A 19144-nucleotide genomic window follows, 5' to 3' on the forward strand; every position below is an offset into this window, starting at 1 on the left:
CACTCTGCATGGTGTGTTAGCATGCTATGCTAATCACTCTGATGTGTTAGCATGCTAGTCACTCTGATGTGTTAGCATGCTAATCACTCTGATGTGTTAGCATGCTAATCACTCTGATGTGTTAGCATGCTAATCACTCTGATGTGTTAGCATGCTAATCAGCTTCGCTGCTAAATATTTATATGTACCCTCAGTCTCTTCCATTCCTACCTCGTGGGGCCAGCGTTGAGGGGAAATGTCTGCCAATGACATTCTTAATAATTTATTTAAATATTAAAATAAAATAATTTTATTAATATTATTGTTTTTTTTTTCTGCAATTAACGTTTAAATAAATTGAAACTAGCATACGAGTAAACAAACAAACAAACTTGGCAGTAAAACAATCGATAAACAAAGCGTTTGATTTGAATTGAAGGAATCTCCAAACGCGACCAATTAAATCTTTAAATCCAGTCTAAAATAATAAAAGAGACTTTAATATCAAAGGTTAATCCTCGCTTTTATTTCCTGTGCCGGCGATGACGGAGGACCCACGGCTTCCTCGCTTTTTATTTAAAAAAAACGCGTGATAAATCGCAGCTTTATTGAGGCGCTGATGGAGGTGACGGCGCCTTTTTGCCGCCCCCGGTCCCGGTCCCGGTCCTGGTGCCGCCCTGCTCCTCATTGTCCCGGCGTACCCCCTCCGGTTACCGGCCCCTCTCTGGTCCCGTGGCCCCTCCTGGTCCCGGGCCTCTTCACTGGTCCCGGGGCCCCTCCTGGTCCCGGCGTACCCGCACCGTTCCCGTGGTTCCCCCTCCGGTCCTGGCCCCCTCTCTGGTCCCGGGCCCCTCCACTGGTCCCGGAGCCTCCCCCTGGTCCCGGGGAACACAAAAAAGGGATTAAGTTGTCGGCACTTTTATCGGCAAGCTGGCTTCGTCTATTTTATTGTCGGGGCTTATGTATTGTACTGAAGCAGTTTACCTATTGCAAATACTATTGTCAACACGCTGCATCCGTTCCAATACCCTATATAAGACAAAAAAACTTATCCACGTTCATTCAGGAACGAAATTTATCACTTAAACATCATACCTCGTCCATTTATTCCTCGTGCTATTGCATATGACGAGGTAGTAATTAATTTACTACAACTTCAGCTTCGTCACGATTTGTCTTCTCCTGACGTCACGAATGACGAGAAATATATTTTGAGATTCTGCCATAATCTTCGCGACCTGCAAGGACATTTCCCCGCTTTTGATCCTGCGGTTTTTGAAGAACTCTGAGCATCGAGCCGCATTTTTGTTAACTTTTTTTATGGAATCATTTTATTGCATTTTCATGGATCGAAGGGGCAGCCGAGCGACCCTCATCCACATCAAACCAAACTACACGGAAAGAATGACGACGTTCATTTTTCTTCAGATATTCGAATTCCCCTGAAAAAGAGTCTGCATATTCTTCACGAAAGTCATGTCAGGGCGCTTTGCTTAAAAACTTACTCATATTCGTCTATAGGCTGCGTAAAATGCGGCCAACTTCTTCAAAAAGTTCTTGAGAAAATCTTCGTCTTGAGTCGGCGTCAGATTGCCTCAAGATTTTACTCTTGATACCCTGGCTTGACGGCATAAAATAGCGTAGTGATCGAGGAGCCTCCGCTATGTCCTTTATACGCCCCTCTTACGCCCCTCTTACGCCCCTCATACGTCCCTCATACGTCCCTAATATGTCCCTCATACGTCCCTAATATGTCCCTCATACGCCCCTCATACGTCCCTCATACGTCCCTCATACGTAGTGTCAACTGGTGTGTCAACTGGTGTGTCAACTGGTGTGTCAACTGGTATGTCAACTGGTGTGTCAACTGGTGTGTCAACTGGTGTGTCAACTGGCATGTCAACTGGCATGTCAACACGCCGGTACTCTGTAGTATATTTAGCCTCGCGGCTTCCGGTGGCCGCGGCAGCAGAGGCCGTAAAAACGAACTTGTTTGGGGTAGCGGGGCGAGCGGCGCCAGACCTGGGGTCTGCTGGTCTGGTAGGTCTGCCGCTTGGTCTGCTTAGTCTGGCGGGATTGTCTGCATCTGTATAGGGTCTGCTGGGTCCAGAGTGTCTGACGTATTTGGCGGATCTGGTTGGTCTGCAGGGTCTTGCGGGTTTGCTAAGTGTGATTAATCTAAGAGATCTGCTGAGTCTTAGGGGCTACTAGGTCTGGTGAGAGTATGGGGTCTGTTGGACCTGTCGGGTCATCAGATCAGTTTCTAGGAGCTGCCTTTGTCTGGTCTGTTGGGTCTGCCCGATATGCAGGTCTACTGTCTAGTGGACTGTTCATGACACGAAAAGTCTTCGCCATCGCTCTGTCGTTTCAAGAATACTCGCAATTCTGTTGAAATGCCACATCAGGTTATTCGCGACATTCAAAAGTGGAAAGATTCAACGCTATTCGCGGTGCACAAATATGGGCAGATTCAACGCTGTGGTGCTCAAATACGGACAGATTCAACGCTATCGTCTTGCACGGTCGGCGCAGCGCGGCACCGGAAGCGCGCGGTGCTTCGCGGCACCGGAAACGTTCGCAATCCTGCGAAGCAACGGAGCTTCGCTAATTGCTGCTCAGGGATCACCTTAATCGTGCCTCATATAATTTGTTTATATTATTTTTATTTCATTGACTTACATACCAATTCACTTTTTAGTCAATAACATGCGATTAATTATATCATATTTATTATTACATTCTCGAATGTAGATCAAGCGTGCTAGCTCACTGCAATAAAAATAGACGTTTATTTTTGTGTTTTTGTTTTGAAAAAATCGTAATGGAAATTTTGCGCTAGGCAAAAACGACGTACAAAACTGAAATTTCCGTGCATGCTTAGATGAGTAGAAATAATAGAGAATTTTTTAAATGAAAGACATTTAAAAAATTCTCTATTATTTCTAATTTCAATGAAATGTATTAGGTTAGAAATGTATTCAATGATAAAAATTGGTTTTAATAGATTTTTTATTGACCTTAATTAAATTATATGAGAGTGAGATTCTATTCCAAGAAAAATGCAACTCGTAAGGAGCAATTATTGTTTCGTTTGTTGCTCTTCTCCGTTCGTTCTCCAGGAAGGTTCATTCGTACACGCATTTGTGCGCGGCTGATGCGTGCGCGCGGTGCGTGCGCGTGGATTACTGCGTGCGCGCATCAGGATGCATGGATTAGGTTCAATTGCAATGAGTTTCATCATATTCCGTTTCCGATACGGCAACCGGTACTGTCTGTAATATGATTGATAACGTATTAATACCTGTAAGATAACGGTGTTAATGCTTTCAAGACAATGGCATTCATACCTTCAAAATGATGGTATTATTACTTTCAAGAAAGTGGTACTAATGCCTACTAGATAATGGTATTAATGACTTCAAGATAATGGAATTAATACCTCCAAGATAATGGTATAAATACCGTCAAGAAAATGGTATTAAAGATAATGATATTAATACCTGCAAGACAATGGTATTAATACCTTCAAGAACATCAGCGGTTGGTATTCCTGAACTCCTCGTGCAGCTCAGGGTCATCGGGTCCGTGAGTTGCTGCAACCTGTGGGTTAATTACACACTTCCTACGACCTAATATGGGCTTAAAAGGTTCATATCAAAATAGTGTATGTAAAATATCAGGATTCTATTGATCAAAAGTTACATAAGATAATTTTTGAGACCGGTCTTATTGGGTGGCTCTTATAAGAGAATCTCTTTCATGAAGAACATAAAGAATTTTTCGTCATCGGGACAACTTGTAGCGGCTCACGGATTTCCTCCTATTAGCAACAGGATGTTTCTGTTTGGCCTCAAGAATATCCTTCCTTTGTCCTCAGAAGCAATTAAGGATTTGATTGCATGTATCTCTAACTCATACACTTCTTTCATAGGTCTTTGGTGAACATTTCCTTCATGCTTCTGGTCTATCTTTGTCACGGATGTTCCCGGCCACAGAAAAACAAAACCATGCATTGTAGGACATCGATTCCAGAGAGCGTCTTTGTGGGCCCTCAATCAGCAACATTCCTGCTGTTGTTCCAGCGCCGGCATTCCTGGAATTCTTGTCTCGGTCTTCCAGCGGCGAGTGATTGCGATTTTTTGGTGGCTTCTTTACCAGCGACGTGAAATTCGGCGCCGGCTTGACTCGTTGCCGCTGTCAAATGGCGACGCAGCTGTCAAATGGCGTCGCGGCGACGCAGTCAAATGGCGACGCGGCGACGCAGCTGTCAAATGGCGACGCGGCGACGCAGCTGTCAAATGACGACGCGGCGACGCAGCTGTCATATGACGACGTGGCGACGCAGCTGTCGAATGGCTCGGTACGACGAGGCAATGATTGCTTGCGTTGTCAGATGGCGTCGCCTGAAATGTGGTGTCGCCAGGGTGAAAAAATACGCTGCGTCTGCGAAAAACTGCCGCCTGAGTAGAAAAGTTTCGCCTGGGTTGGAAAAGTGTCGCCTGGGTTAGGAAAGTGTCGTCTGGGTTAGGAAAGTGTCGCCTGGGTTAGGAAAGTGTCGCCTGGGTTAGGAAAGTGTCGCCTGGGTTAAGAAAGTGTCTAGGGAAACTGGGTAGGGAAACTGTTAACTGGGTTTGAAAATATGCCTGCTCTCTGGCTAGAATAACGTGCGTGAGGAAGCTGCGCGTGCGAGGAAGCATTCTCGCCTAATTAGAAGAGGTATCGTATCGTAGGCGTGTCATGAACGTATTATGAGCGTATTACAGTAATATGAACGTATCATGAGCGTATTATGGTAATATGAACGTATCATGAGCGTATTATGGTAATATGAACGTATCATGAGCGTATTATGGTAATATGAACGAATCATGAGCGTATTACGGTAATATGAACGTATCATGAGCGTATCATTAGCCTGAGTATCACCAACGCGCGCGATACCTAGCGTGTAAAAAGTATTGCATCCCCCTGCCCCAGCTGCTTGCGGGCGTGGCAGTATCATATGATAAAATCAAAGTATCTCTGCCCTACAGCGAATGTGACACCTGATCGAGTGTCGCCAAAGTATCACTAACGTACAAAAAGTATGCCCGAGAGCCCTTAAAGTATGAACTGCGTACGAAACTTCCCTACAGAGCTCTGCATTGCATTCAAAGATTCCATTACGTGCGGGCTGCATACGGCCGCTCCTCGGGCGGAGCATGCTGCCTGACGCGCGTGCCACGCACGCTTCAGGGGAGTTTATGCGTGGCGTCCATAACCACGTTTGTGTCTGCAAACACCTTAATGGATAAACATGTTTCTCAATAACCTTAGAACCTTATGACAAATTTTAGTCGTCTTCGTCGTCCATGGTCGTGCTGATGCGCCGCCTTCGTCGTCCTCCGTCTCTAAGCCGTCGATAGGCAGGTCGTCCCGCCCTCGGGTCCCGGAGGTAACGTTGGCCGTGTATAAAAACATGCGCGTAAAGCACGCCTCTAGGTAGAGTGTGATGGTTGGCGTTAGAAGCGTTGAAGTTGTTGCTGGGTTTTGTTGCGGTTGTTGTCGTTTTTTTCGGAGGCGTTATCGTAGCCGCTGACGTTGTATGTGGAGCGTTATTTTCGTCGTTGTTGTCGATGATCTTAGTATCATCGCTAATATATAATTACTTTCATTATGATGCCACGTAATATTTACATTTTGTTGTAGCTTGTCGTTTCTATTGTAATACAATCTCCCGCTGCCTCTCTGTATGCTCACGGAAGCCAGCGAATATGGCGCCGCCGATACTAAAATTCAATGCAATTTTGCAGGCTAATTGTTCGGAGCTGGATATGCGCAACGCAAATTTTCAAAATAAGTTCAAGAAATAAATACTCGAACTTCTGCATCCTGAAATTTTATCGTTAAATAAAAGTTATACGAAAACGGATTTGCTGTCACGGCATAACAAAGTCTCCTTGCATACGGTGTATGTTTTTTACGATATTTGTTTTGTTTACGACTTTCCACAGATGTTTTGTTTTAGCTGCGATGGCGTGTTGTTTTACTGCGGCTCAAAGCTGAGGTGATTGTGGTGGTGATTGTCTTGGTGGATATGGTGGCGGTGATTGTTATGGTAGTGGTGGTGGTTATGGTGGTGGTGATGTTGGTGTTTGTTTTGTATAGATCTGCTGTCAGTAGAGAGCTGAACCTCTAACCGGCTTACCTCCGTTGCTGGATAAACAACTGTTGCAGCTCCTATTCCTGCAGCTGCTACTCCTATTCCTGCAGCTGCTACTCCTATTCCTGCAGCTTAGGATTTTCGTTGTATTCTTGACTGTACTAATCATTGATTTGTCTGTGTTCTAGAATTTTCGAACTGACGATGGAGCTGGACTCCGAAACGTTTTCTTTAAAGATACTATGAATTTTTGTGGAGTTTTCTTTGCTATTAAGTTTTTAGTGAACATTCCATAAGTAACACATCACAATACCAGGACGAGATGTCGGAAATTATATTGACATTTCAAACGATGCCTCTATAAACAAATTGGTTATAGTTAAGTGAAGTTCATTTATCCCTTGCAGAGGTTCAGTTGGATGAGAGGTGGCCGTCCCTAGCTCATTGGCTGGCCCCGGAAACGAGGTTATGATTTTAAACCTGACATTAATTGTGTTCAATGACATGAAAGTTTGTTAATCAAAAGTTTGTTAATCCGTATTCAGTTCGCATAGAAACTTGTTAGGACAGGAATTCGTTAAATTCAACGATAAACGCTTTGCATTTGTCTATTTATACGATTGTTTGATAACCTCTGAATGCAGAAAAATGACATTTATAAAAGCCATGCCCAATAATTAACCATTAAACGCATGAGACAATCAAACACTTATTAGTTTACTGATAAACCTATAATTCTATCCATAGATAGTTATATGCAAGTGAGAGTTATAACTTGTATATATGAAAACTTTCCGTTTAAAGTTCGATCAAACCTTGTTCAGCAGAAAGTAAAACGAGGTTCACACGTCGAGCGGTCCAAGACTATAGCGCTATTCTATATTTCTTTGCTCGGATTAATATAAAAGAATAATTCCTTATTTCTGTTACTCTAATAAATTGCAAGGTAATCCGGAATTTAGACCCAAAGAATTTACATGAACAAAGGAACGTATCTTTATGCCAAACGTTCCGGAGTTCATCTCCATGGCTAGCTCGGAAACTTAAAAGTACCATTACAATATCAGAAGGAAATTGAAATATGAAAATAACTGATGTTGAAACCTTAAATGACGATTAAAACACAAAACAAAAATGCAGGCAAAACTATTTATGTTCAATTTCAAACAAATAATAATGAAATGCTGTATTTGTCATAAATTCGCGGTTCAAGCTATCCAGTGACAATAATAATTGCATACGACTTAGTCGATTATGATCTTTGATGTTGTGCTTCGTTAGCTAATGTAGTGTCTGCGTTAGTTATTGAAGGAGGGATGCTAGTTATTGATTGTACTAGCTAGGGAGGCTTAAATTGCAACGTCACGTTGTATTGTAGCGTTAGTGGTGAGTCATGATGCGCGTTAGACGTCGTCACTCTAAGTCGAGGATGAAAAATGATATAAAGCAAATCGAATTTTACGGCTTCATGCATGACACTAATTATTATCATAATACATCCAATTACCGTTTAATTTTTCTTACTTCTCAATCGTGCAATTTTCATACTTTTTATATTCCTCCCCAGTGGAGTCTTGAATTCACAATCTGATTTAAAATACATCAACTCAGCAAGGTTCTCGCAAGCTACCATCTCTCCTGACCATCTTTTACGCAGTCTTGCACCTCGCTGGCCCCTCTTTCGCCTCCTTCCAGCAGGACGCCTGCCCCTCTTTTTCACCTCTTCCGACCACCTCGCTATACCAGGCGAAATTCTCGAAAATTAAGAAGACGAGCGGCCGCCCCGCGGACTTTTGTCTACATGCGCGCGTTTTACGCCGCGCACAAAATATTCTTGCTGGCCTGGGTCTCTCAGCGTTCGTTTTACATGACGCTATTTCATGGTGGTTTGAGTTTGACGAAAAATTTTGAATTTGGTCCAATATCATTTAATAGTTCAACGCTGTCAACATATAAACGAATTGAATAGAAATTATTCGAATAGTTTTTACTCAATGTTTGAAAATTTATAAATCGACTTACGCTTTATCTAGATAAAAATATTTGTGAAATTATCGTCCTCCGCGTATATATGAGAGTAACGCTTATACTCCGCCACACAGCGTCAGTTGTGTGGTCTGTGTATCCTTATGTGCAATGCATATACGCCGCCACACAATCCTGTGTGTCATTGTGTAATGCATACAGAGGCGCCTTTGCATACAGATGAAGTTGCTCCCGAAATTCGAGTCCGATTTCACACAAAAATAAAGTGAGGTCTTCGCTGTTGAAAAAAAGTCCTTAATATTCGTGTTGCTAAATTCAAGCTCGTGCAATTGATGCCAAGATATAAAGTAATTAACCTGTGCAACGTCAAATTATGTGAAAACTTGTGAATATTTTTTTTTGTGAAAGTTGAGTAAGTTTATCACTATTCTTTAATTTATTCTTATATTTAAACTGAGAATTTAGGTCCCTGATGACAGTGTAGGAGACCGTTAACTCCTTCCCCTCCCCCCGCGTTGTTCCTCAATGAAATTTAACAGAAGGGAAGACGCGATATTTATTGCTTATGCACCGACGGCTGTCACAAGGGCGCTTGTGAAATTGCTTCACGTAGTCTATACCAACGTGTCGTATGATTTAATTAGTAATTTATCATCTATCCAAGTAACTAATGGAAGTTAGTCTAATGCAAGGTCATAACCAGCTGTCATATGTAACAACCGAGTTACTCTCAGCCCGAGTAATGCAGCGTCCTAACATTTCCAAGCTGTCGTATGTAACAACCGAGTTACTCTCAGCCCGAGTAATGCAACGTTCTAACATTTCCCAGCTGTCGAATGTAACGACCAAGTAACTCCCAGCCCGTCCAACAATCATTAGAACTAATAACTTCCTGAAATTCGTCGCTCATCAAATACTAAACTAGTAATTTGTAGGGAGGCCCGCGAAATGCTCCCTCGCATTCAGTGTTGCCGTAGTTCTAGCGAAGTTCCCGCCAAACTGCGAAGCGCGCGCCGCAGTTGCCAACAGTTGCCCGCTAACTTCTGCGTCGACATTTCGAGCTTTGGCTTTGCGGCTCACTTGACGAATATTATGCGCATCGTCGCCGCTGCACGGCAGGCAACTTGTTTGTACCTCTGCTGAGGGATGGTTGTGACGAGTGTGGTACCGCGCTTAGTACAGTTGGTGGGAAAGCTTTGCTTTATGAGGCACTCGTGTTGACGACACATGATCCTGACACAAACTGGCATGTTCTGTTGTACACGAATATAAGGAGCTTGAAAATTATCGAGTAGTGACCAAGGCAGCTTCTGTGCCTGGTTATTGCTCGGCCACTCCTTTTAACTTAGACTTGAGTCTGACTTTTCCACGCGTGTCGCCGGACACTTTCTTTTCACTAGTCCACGCGTGTCGCCAGACACTTTCTTTTCACTCATCCACGCGTGTCGCCGGACACTTTCTTTTCACTAGTCCACGCGTGTCGCCAGACACTTTCTTTTCACTCATCCACGCGTGTCGCCGGACACTTTCTTTTCACTCGCCCACGCGTGTCGCAGAACTCTTATTAATTCGTAGAGTCCTTGTTTGTTCGATTATAATATCTGTCATTTTATGTAATAGGTTTTATCGGAGATTTATTTCTACACGAGTTTACCCGCTCGGATATTCGTACTACCAGGTACGTACAAAGTTCTGCTATTAATTTATCACCGGATATCGCGTTAAATAAACGAATTTCTATATTCTCTTTTAAATTGTCTTCGGTGCCAAGCAAGAGATAACTTTGTCACGCTACCAATCTATTGCCGTAATTATACGACTAAATTGTGACGAAGGTCACAGATTGAATTAAAAATATACTTTAAAAGAGGAAACAGAATATCAATACAAAAGAATAACATGATACACGCAGTCACAATCGCTCTATCTGTGTGCCCGTCACCTACGTCTGCGTTGCTTACAGCAGTCTGTACTTGCACGGAGGTTACAACAAATGAACAACCTTCTGGCGTGAGTTTGCATCCTTATATAGGCAGTTACCTCGCACACTTAGGCCTACAAGGAAGACGTCGCGCTCGGAGAGTTTCAGGTTTCCCTTGGTCAGCCCTCGCGCTGCCCTCGGCCGATAGAAATATAAACAAACTTTCTCACTCCTTATTTCACCCATTTCTGTGTACAGAAGTTACTTCTCGACTTCTATACTCAAGCTATGTTCAATATTATAATGCAAAACAAAGCCAGAATTACCAACATTTATTCATCTTGTTACTTATGACCGACTTTACATGAACAACAAGATATATTCAATCCGGCATTGCTGTGTCTGAATTAAGTTATCTACTCATTTGACTCACATCAACTCACTTCAAATCACCTCAGGATGTTACGTGAGAGAGCTACGTGACGTGTAACATGTGTTATATTCCAAGTAACTTCAGTTAAATAACGTACGATACATGTTATATTCTAAATAACTTCAATTGCACGATTTGAAAACTTGAAGATAAATTACTTCATTTACGAGAAGTGCAACACATGTTATCTTCCAAATTATTTCAGTCACGAAATGTTGTTCTTTATGTGTAACTATAAAGTAATGTAACACGTTAAAAATTTAATCCATAGATAACAAAATTAACCCTAGATATCTCAGAATATTGGGTTATGACCAATGCCATATCGTATACGACCAACTCTGCACCGTATACGACCAATGGCGTCCCGTTTGCGGACAACGCCGTGCCGTATACGGTTATAACGCCGTACGGTTTACAACCAACGCTGCACCGTACACGACCAACGTCCTGTCGTATACGAACGACATCGTAAGAATAACAACACTGGGACGGGAGGGCTGTCTAGCGTGAGGGGGCCAGCATGAGGGCAGTCCTCCGTTGGACTTGAATATTCAAGCAGATCTCGTTGGACAACACATACAGGATCCTGCACTGCAGAGTCCCGCACGACAGGATCCTGCACTACCGTATTCTGCACGACAGGATCCTGCACTACGGGATTGATGCCTTACCGTGTTCTGAAGCGATCGTCGTCGCGATATCCCGGATTAGTTTGCGACTTTCCGTATTTTCGCGAGGGTCGCTGACGGCCGACCATCGTCCGGCCGCTGAGCTGCTGTCCTAGAGGAGCGACGATCTTACTCCGGTGTCGTATGGTTTAATTATGAGTTGACGGGGCACTCAATTGCGTGAAAGTGAATGGTAGTGTAGTGAATACTATGTGCATGGTGATTCAGTTGGCCAGCGTGCAGCGTAGTGCGATCACTACAACGTTTATGGCATAGTTTTTTTAATACTGTTCATAGTAGCTATTAACAAAACTTTGAGCTCGGATTGTAAATGCCTGGTGGTTTTGTCGTTTAATTTAATATTCGAATACATATGAAATATTCACTCTCTAAACTTACTGTAAAAGTTGAAGGATAGTGAGCTGTATTATGAACTTACTGTTTGCTATAAGAGTCAACAGTAGGTTGTCTTGTGTTGTCAACATGAAGCTACAGTCTGTTGTCCACAGGAGGCGGCCGTCTGCTCTGAGAAAGCCCTCGTCATTCTCGCCGCCCTGACCAGCTAAGGTTTATGTCCCTGTTAACAGACTCAGCTACTGCGCTGTCTGCTAGTCTATTACATGATGAATTATCTGCAAAGTTGATTCGTTTTAGCGGCCGTTTTTGCTGCTCTCAATCTGAGTAAAATTGCGTGAATTTCAACGAAACCTCGAAAATATTACAGCTAAGGTTCAATCTAAGATTCCACCATACAATATCATTCGCAATTATGCGTAAAATAGGATATATCGAGGTTAATTTTGCCTAAATGCGGTTTTGTGTACACTTGTACCGTCTTCCTGCCGTGCATTTACCAGCGCATCGGCGGCAATAATCCACCGATAAACCGCCGCCTAGCTCCGCCACTCAGGCGCCCAACGCGCACCTCTGCGTATCGACCGCTCACGTGGGTTGATTCTACGCGCGTGATCGGACTAGGCTACATAAGATTTGGTTATACGGTCTCTACAACATGTTGTTCGAAAGTTTACTTAAAACCTAAAACCACGAGTTCAACTTACTGGGCACAACATATTTGTTTTTAATTTATCGTCTCCCTTAGAACACTAAAAATACATATTCATTTTCATTTTGTTTCCTGTGATGAAAATAAATATTGATGGAGATGCAAAGTGAACACATCAACATGAATTGATTTTACGCTGGACAGCGGCGTAGACTGTATATATAGCGATGAGGGTTGATTTTACGTAGCGCTCTGTGTAGGCTGTGTAGACAGCGGCGGGGATAAACGTAAGTGCTTTTGGGAGATCAGGACGCAGCGTCGAGTGCCTTGCGCACAACGCCGCAAAAAAAAGAAGAAATTCTAGGCCTAGTGAGTCGCTGAATGCCTAGTGGCAGCTCTAGCGCCCAAACTGCGGATCGATGGGCACTAGAATACCATTTCTTAGTACTAAGTCTCCCAGGACCTCAACTAGGGTTAATTGGTACTATAGGGCTCGTCTAGGTATAAGTCCACTAGAACCAGCTGTAGAGGCGCTCTAGGTTCAGTGAGCACTAGTCTAGTCCCGCTTGGTAACCACGGACAATTCAGAAATTTTTCCTGTGCTTCAAAAAACCTTATGTCCTAGAGTAATCCTTTACAGGGTGAGTTAGCTCATTAATAATCTCAAATTAATCCAGGAAATATTAATCAAATGCGATCCTATCAGTGATATAGCAAATAATTAATTATAAGAAGGAACTGCAGTTATAGGTACTCCGCAAAACATATTCTGCCCGCGTGCCCGGAGCTGGCAGCACCCAGTCTCTACACAACCTCAGGTGCTTAGCTTTGGTCCGACCGCCTGCTCGGGTACGTGGCTTTCCTGCGCAGCGCGGGCTTTTTGATATGACCTGGACCCAAAGGAACATCAACAACAACAACAACAACAACTTCAGCAGCAACAGCAACAACTTTACGATGCACGCACATTTTGGTGAGAGTGACAGCTCTTCCCTCAACTGTTAGTGATTAGGGGAGGGTAAGAGGCTCGCTCTGGTCCTGACGCTCTCTATTGTTGGATTACACTGAGCACTTCGTGTGCTCCCTAATGCGGGATTACACTGAGCACTTTGCGTGCTCCCTAATGCGGGATTACACTGAGCACTTCGTGTGCTCCCTAATGCGGGATTACACTGAACACTTTGCGTGCTCCCTAATGCGGGATTGCACTGAACACTTTGCGTGCTTCCTAATGCGGGATTACACTGAGTACTTGTTACCTGGTATGGGGATCCTACATACCAGGTAGCATACATACCAGGATGCGGGATCCTACAAACGTTACGTCACAAGACGTCGCGTCGTAGGCCGTCAGCTGGCCACGTAAGAGTCGCCGGGCGAGCTCGTCTGAGCGCGTCGCCTGTTGCGGCCATCAGACGCCCTCTGCAGCCTGCCCCCCTCCCAGTAATCGTGCCCGCACCCTTACACGTACCCATACCCAGCCCGTACCCGCGACGTTGCATGCGCTCATACCCGTGCCCGTGCCGTAACGTGCTTGCACTTGACCCCGTGTCTTTTTTTGTCTTTCACTACTCCCCTCACATTGTGAGTACTCCTTCACTTTTTGTTCACCCCCTCACATTGAATTCAAACCCTGACATTGAACTCAAGCCCTCACTTGCTCACATTGTCCTCACTCCCTCACATTGTACTCACTCCCTCACATTGTACTCACTCCCTCACATTGTACTCACTCCCTCACATTGTACTCACTCCCTCACATTGTACTCACTCCCTCACATTGTACTCACTCCCTCACATTGTACTCACTCCCTCACATTGTACCAGATCTCACAGATATCCTCATTTCCTCTTCATAATATCCTAACTCACTCACCCTCACACTCATGAGGCAGCCCTCAGTCTCCCCTTGTTTACTCAGGCATCGTCTTGCATGGCCCGACCCTCGCCCCTCATTTCCGCACCTCATTTGCTGCGTGTTGGGCCCTCGTTTGCTGCATGTTGGGCCCTCGTTTTCCCTCTTTTGTCCCGGCAAGACGTCCTGTTTATCTCGTAGCTTCCCTCTAGTAAAAGATAAGATTTTATGAAAAACGAGCTGTGAATCGGGCAGCTTCAATGTACGTTAGGTAAATAGCTGGGCGGTTTAATTAGTGACTCGTTTAATTACATGATATAAAAGACTATTCAGTAGTTTCAACACATACTTATTTTATTTATGCTCACTTCCTTCTACACGGAAAAATACAGCGAGCACGCGCTGACACAAACGCTCCATTCAAACTAATGCTGCACACAGGCCACACAGCACTTGTTTGGCGCACACAGCACACACAGTTTGATTGGAGCACACAGCCCGCACAATATGAGTTTGATGCACACAGCCCACACAATGTGTGTTTGACGCCCTACATGCATTACGCGTTATTATAAGCTCCGTTTTTTCATCAGAGGTTCGGGGTGACGCTGGTTGAACTAAGAAGCCGTCTTCCACAAAATTCACTCGATGGTGTGTAAAAGTATCATAAAAATGTCACACGTGATCTGTATGAATGTAGACCACAACAGACCACACGAGTGCGTTTTGGACCCATTTGACCACAACAGACCACACGAGTGCGTCTTGGAGCCCATTTGACCACAGCAGACCACATGAGTGCGTCTTGGACCCCATTTGACCACAACAGACCGCATGAGCGCGTCTTACACCCCATTGACCACAACAGGCCACATGATTGCGTTTTGGACCCCATTAGACCACAACAGACCACACGAATTGCTGAACTTAATTCTAGCATTAGTTTCTATTCGCAAGTGACGGACGCGAGGGCATGTTGGCTCAACCTTGCTCCCGATGTGAGGGTATTTCTCGCGAGGGCTTCCTCCTTTGAAAGGACGATGGCAAAATATGTCAATAAGATTTAGCTGAGCCACAATTAAGGACGATCAATCAAGTTATATGTTACAATTGCTTTACGTTAAAATGTTTCAACGTTAAGCTTATACGGCATCAGCATCACAAAATATATCATTTGCATTAACATTTCGAGTCAATGTGTGGTGGTCCTGCTGTGTGTTATGCGGTGCCTCGGCTGTGCTATGCGGTGCTTTTGCTGTGCTGTGCGGTGCCATGAAGAGCGTTGCAGTATTCTGATGCGCTATGCAGCGGTGTATGGTGCTATGCACTTCAATGCTGTACTTTATCAGCACAATTGTGCTGTGCATTAGTGTGCAGTGCTGTTTTATGCTGTGCGGTGCTATATTGCGTAATGCTGTGCGGTGCTGTGTGGTCCCTGGTCGTTGACCGCGTGTTCTGCGCTGTGGTGTCAGCCATGGTCCACACGCCCTAATGCACCCTGGTGGTGCGCGTGTTGCTGGTGTGTCGCGCGTGTTGCTGGTGTGGCGCGTGTGTTGCTGGTGTGGCACGTGTGTTGCTGGTGTGGCGCGTGTGTTGCTGGTGTGGCGCGTGTGTTGCTGGTGTGGCGCGCGTGTTGCTGGTGTGGCGCGTGTGTTGCTGGTGTGTGGGGGGGCGCCGCCCCCCTGCAGTGTGCCACAATGAACAGCTTGTGCCCCCCTTAGCACCCAGCCCCTCGCCCCCCGTCCCCCGCCCCGGGGTTGTGAAACAAGGACGTCGGTTCATCAAAGCCCAACAGAGGGCGGTGCTACGAATAACCAATGATAATAAATGGCTTAATGGCCAATTATGTGCATTAGATGAATGAGGGTAAAACTGACACCATGACTCACCTGATGCGAGGGTAAGACATACAAGTGTACACAAAGGCTGTATTCAAGAAGACAGTCAAGGATGAGTTGCCGGTAATTCAACGGCGTCATATATGTTCATTTCTGAATTTAGATACTTAAACTTATATACTAATTTGCTCTTTTCTGCGTTGGTGAAAAATTAACCCCGTTTAGCTCGTTACTACTTAATATTTCCTAGTGATACATAGGTACGTGCATCACTCCCCTCTCCCACACTCCCCTCTCCAACACTCCCCTCTCCAACACTCCCCTCTCCAACACTCCCCTCTCCCACACTCCCCTCTCCAACACTTCCCTCTCCAACGCTCCCCTCTCCAACACTCCCTCTCCAACACTCCCCTCCCCAATACCCTCTAATTATCCCCTTAATACCCCCCTTTAATTACCCTCGCTAAGCCCCTTTTTTCCCCCGCAGGTATGATGGCCTGGGAGTCGTTCACACCAGCGCGTGAGTACCTCGCTGTTTAATTAGCTATTTAACATAATTTATTCATTTTTCAAATTTTCTTGCTACAATAATATTTACTTTAAATTCAACAGTCAGAAGAAAGCATATAATACTAATTTAATTCAACTCAAACTTGAAGATAACCAACACTCCCCTCATTCACAATTATGAAGTTATGAACCAATTCATTCACAATTATGAAGTTAACGAAGCACCTTATCTTTAGATTAAATTCAAATACAGTTAAAAAATATTATATAATATTATTAATAACGTACGAAAGACTAATTATGTATCATTCTGAAATGTGTGTTTGATGGATGTTTTCCTATTTTGTTTTGGACACTGAAGTGCTAAGGTCTCCAATTTTGATCAATATAGTTACGCTACATTTTAACGTGTAAGAACAAACCAGTTCTGAAATGCACCAAGATAAAACAAACAATTGTTAAGTTTTTAATAGAAAAGTTGCTGCTGCGTAGGATACATGCGGCGGAAGACAGCCAGGCGATGCTTCCTTCAGTTGCTCCGAGCTACGCTTCCGTAATGCTATTCTTACCAAACATTTGAATTTTCTCAGTAATACGTGTTGGAAATGAGTCTGTTCGTCGCTGCTGTTGTTTCTGCTGTTGCCGCGGCTGTCGATCATCATTTCCCAGCTATAAGTGCCGCGCTCTGTCGAGACATAGGAGGCTTTATCTCATATGTGTACCTGAAATTCAGAGAAGGAAACGTTTTAAAGTGATATTATCAAGTGAAAATACCAGTTCAAATGATCTTAATTATTTTTAAGCCTTCATATTTCTAACTAATCAAGTTGATTTGACATGATGTAGTTGTTTTGTGACGAGAAAGCAGTCCGCGTCATCGCGGAAGTTCTTGCTTGAGTTTACTTTAGTTAACCCCAAATTCCACGTGTGTGCAAGTCTACGGTATAATGAGCCAGCATTCCAGTTACTCGACCGCCGGTGGGTAGAAGGAGTGAGTTCAAGAGCAGCTTACAATTTCAATTATTAAACGACAGATTTTTATTGGGTGTGGCCTCTATGTTACATAGTTTATTACAGCAGCAGAAGTAGCAGCAGCATCAGCAGGCAGCAGTAGCAACAGCAGCAGCAGTAACAGTAGTAGCAACAGCAGCATTAGCAGTAGCAGCAGTAACAGTAGTAATAGCAGCAGCAGTAGCAGTAGCAACATCAGCAGCAGCAGTAGCAGCAGTAGCAGCAGCAGCAGCAGCAGCAGCAGCAGCAGCAGCAGCAGCAGCAGCAGCAGCAGTAGCAGCAGCAGTAGCAGCAGTAGCAGCAGCAGTGTACCGCAAAAGCTGGATGCTTCATGCAGCGTTGTGCTCGTGTCAGTTGCAGCGTCATCTTCAGGCTCTTCGCACGTCTAGCAGAAAAAAGTATCGTTCGTCGCCGTATTAAAAAAAATATCTATGTATATCCGTGTGAGCTGTAAAAAAATCTTCGCAATTGATAGTCCAGTTTCCAAAATCAATATGGTTTTCAATTGTATAATTCGTGATTTTGGGGTAGAAATTATGTATATATAGGTGGAAATTATGTATATACCAAATATAACAAAAATGTATACATAAAACTGTTCAAACTACACAAAACATCATTTGAATGACTGCGTATGATACTTATGGTATATGACAGGTAATATGAATGTTAGTTATTTCTATTTTTCTTTTATTACTTTCATATAATTATACAACTTATTTTGATGCATCTGCAGGAACAACCATAGTATTCATCCCTCAATATCCTATATAAAGTAAGAATGAAGTATTGTATGTCAAGAGACACCCCATATATCCCATGAATAATATCTCGTGCCCGCATTATAGATTATTAAGTAAACGGTCCGGCACTGAATTTCTAGGCCCATCCAAAACTAGCCTGGCGGGAACAAGTACCAGGTAACAAGTACCAGGTAACAAGTACCAGGTAACAAGTACCAGGTAACAAGTACCAGGTAACAAGTACCAGGTAACAAGTACCAGGTAACAAGTACCAGGTAACAAGTACCAGGTAACAAGTACCAGGTAACAAGTACCAGGTAACAAGTACCAGGTAACAAGTACCAGGTAACAAGTACCAGGTAACAAGTACCAGGNTCTTATAACGGCTCCTACTGCCGTCAGTACGGCTGGCTCTTGTGTCGCTCTTATAACGGCTCTTTCTGCCGTCATTACGGCTGACTCTTGTGTCGCTCTTATAACGGCTCTTTCTGCCGTCAGTACGGCTGGCTCTTGTGTCGCTTTTGATAAGAGCTCGAGGCAGGTTTACGCAGCGCTGCTGCCGGCGCTCTTATTAGACTTGAAAGGTTCGCTCTTAAAAAATCGTCTTACTGCGTCGCTCAAAAAACCTGCCGCACTTCCGCGACTCCGCCCAAGCATCAGCTGCAACTCCAGCCCACGACCTGATATTTCTCCTGAGTACTATACTTTATAGCGAAAAATACTTTATCACTAGGAAATACTTTACCGCGAAAAATACGTCATCACTAGGAAATACTTTTCCACGAAAAATACTTCATCACTGGGAAATACTTAACCGCGAAAAATACTTCATCACTGGGAAAATACTTGCATTTACAATACGGATATTGTATATAGGGGCTGTTGGAGCGCCTATCCTGGATACTTATCGTGTCGGGATATTGTATATAGGGGCTGTTGGGGTGCGTATCCAGGATACTCATCGTGTCGGGATATTGTATATAGGCGCTGTTGGGGCGCGTATCCAGGATACTTATCGTGTCGGGATATTGTATATAGGGGCTGTTGGG

At 44.1% G+C, this 19144-nt stretch overlaps 1 protein-coding gene across 1 annotated transcript in view; it reads left to right on the plus strand.

Annotated features, from left to right (window-relative positions):
- Positions 1–19144, plus strand: part of LOC108668829 (streptococcal hemagglutinin) — an 85130-nt gene that overhangs the window by 11087 nt on the left and 54899 nt on the right. Inside the window, exon 2 of the mRNA XM_047883345.1 lies at positions 16319–16351. Within this exon, the coding sequence (XP_047739301.1) occupies positions 16321–16351 (31 nt within the window). The 5' untranslated portion in view covers positions 16319–16320. The remainder of the gene's footprint in view (positions 1–16318; positions 16352–19144) is intronic.

Source organism: Hyalella azteca, unplaced genomic scaffold, assembly GCF_000764305.2.
Source record: "Hyalella azteca isolate HAZT.00-mixed unplaced genomic scaffold, Hazt_2.0.2 contig12678, whole genome shotgun sequence".
In the NCBI taxonomy this organism is placed as follows: Eukaryota; Metazoa; Arthropoda; class Malacostraca; order Amphipoda; family Hyalellidae; genus Hyalella; species Hyalella azteca.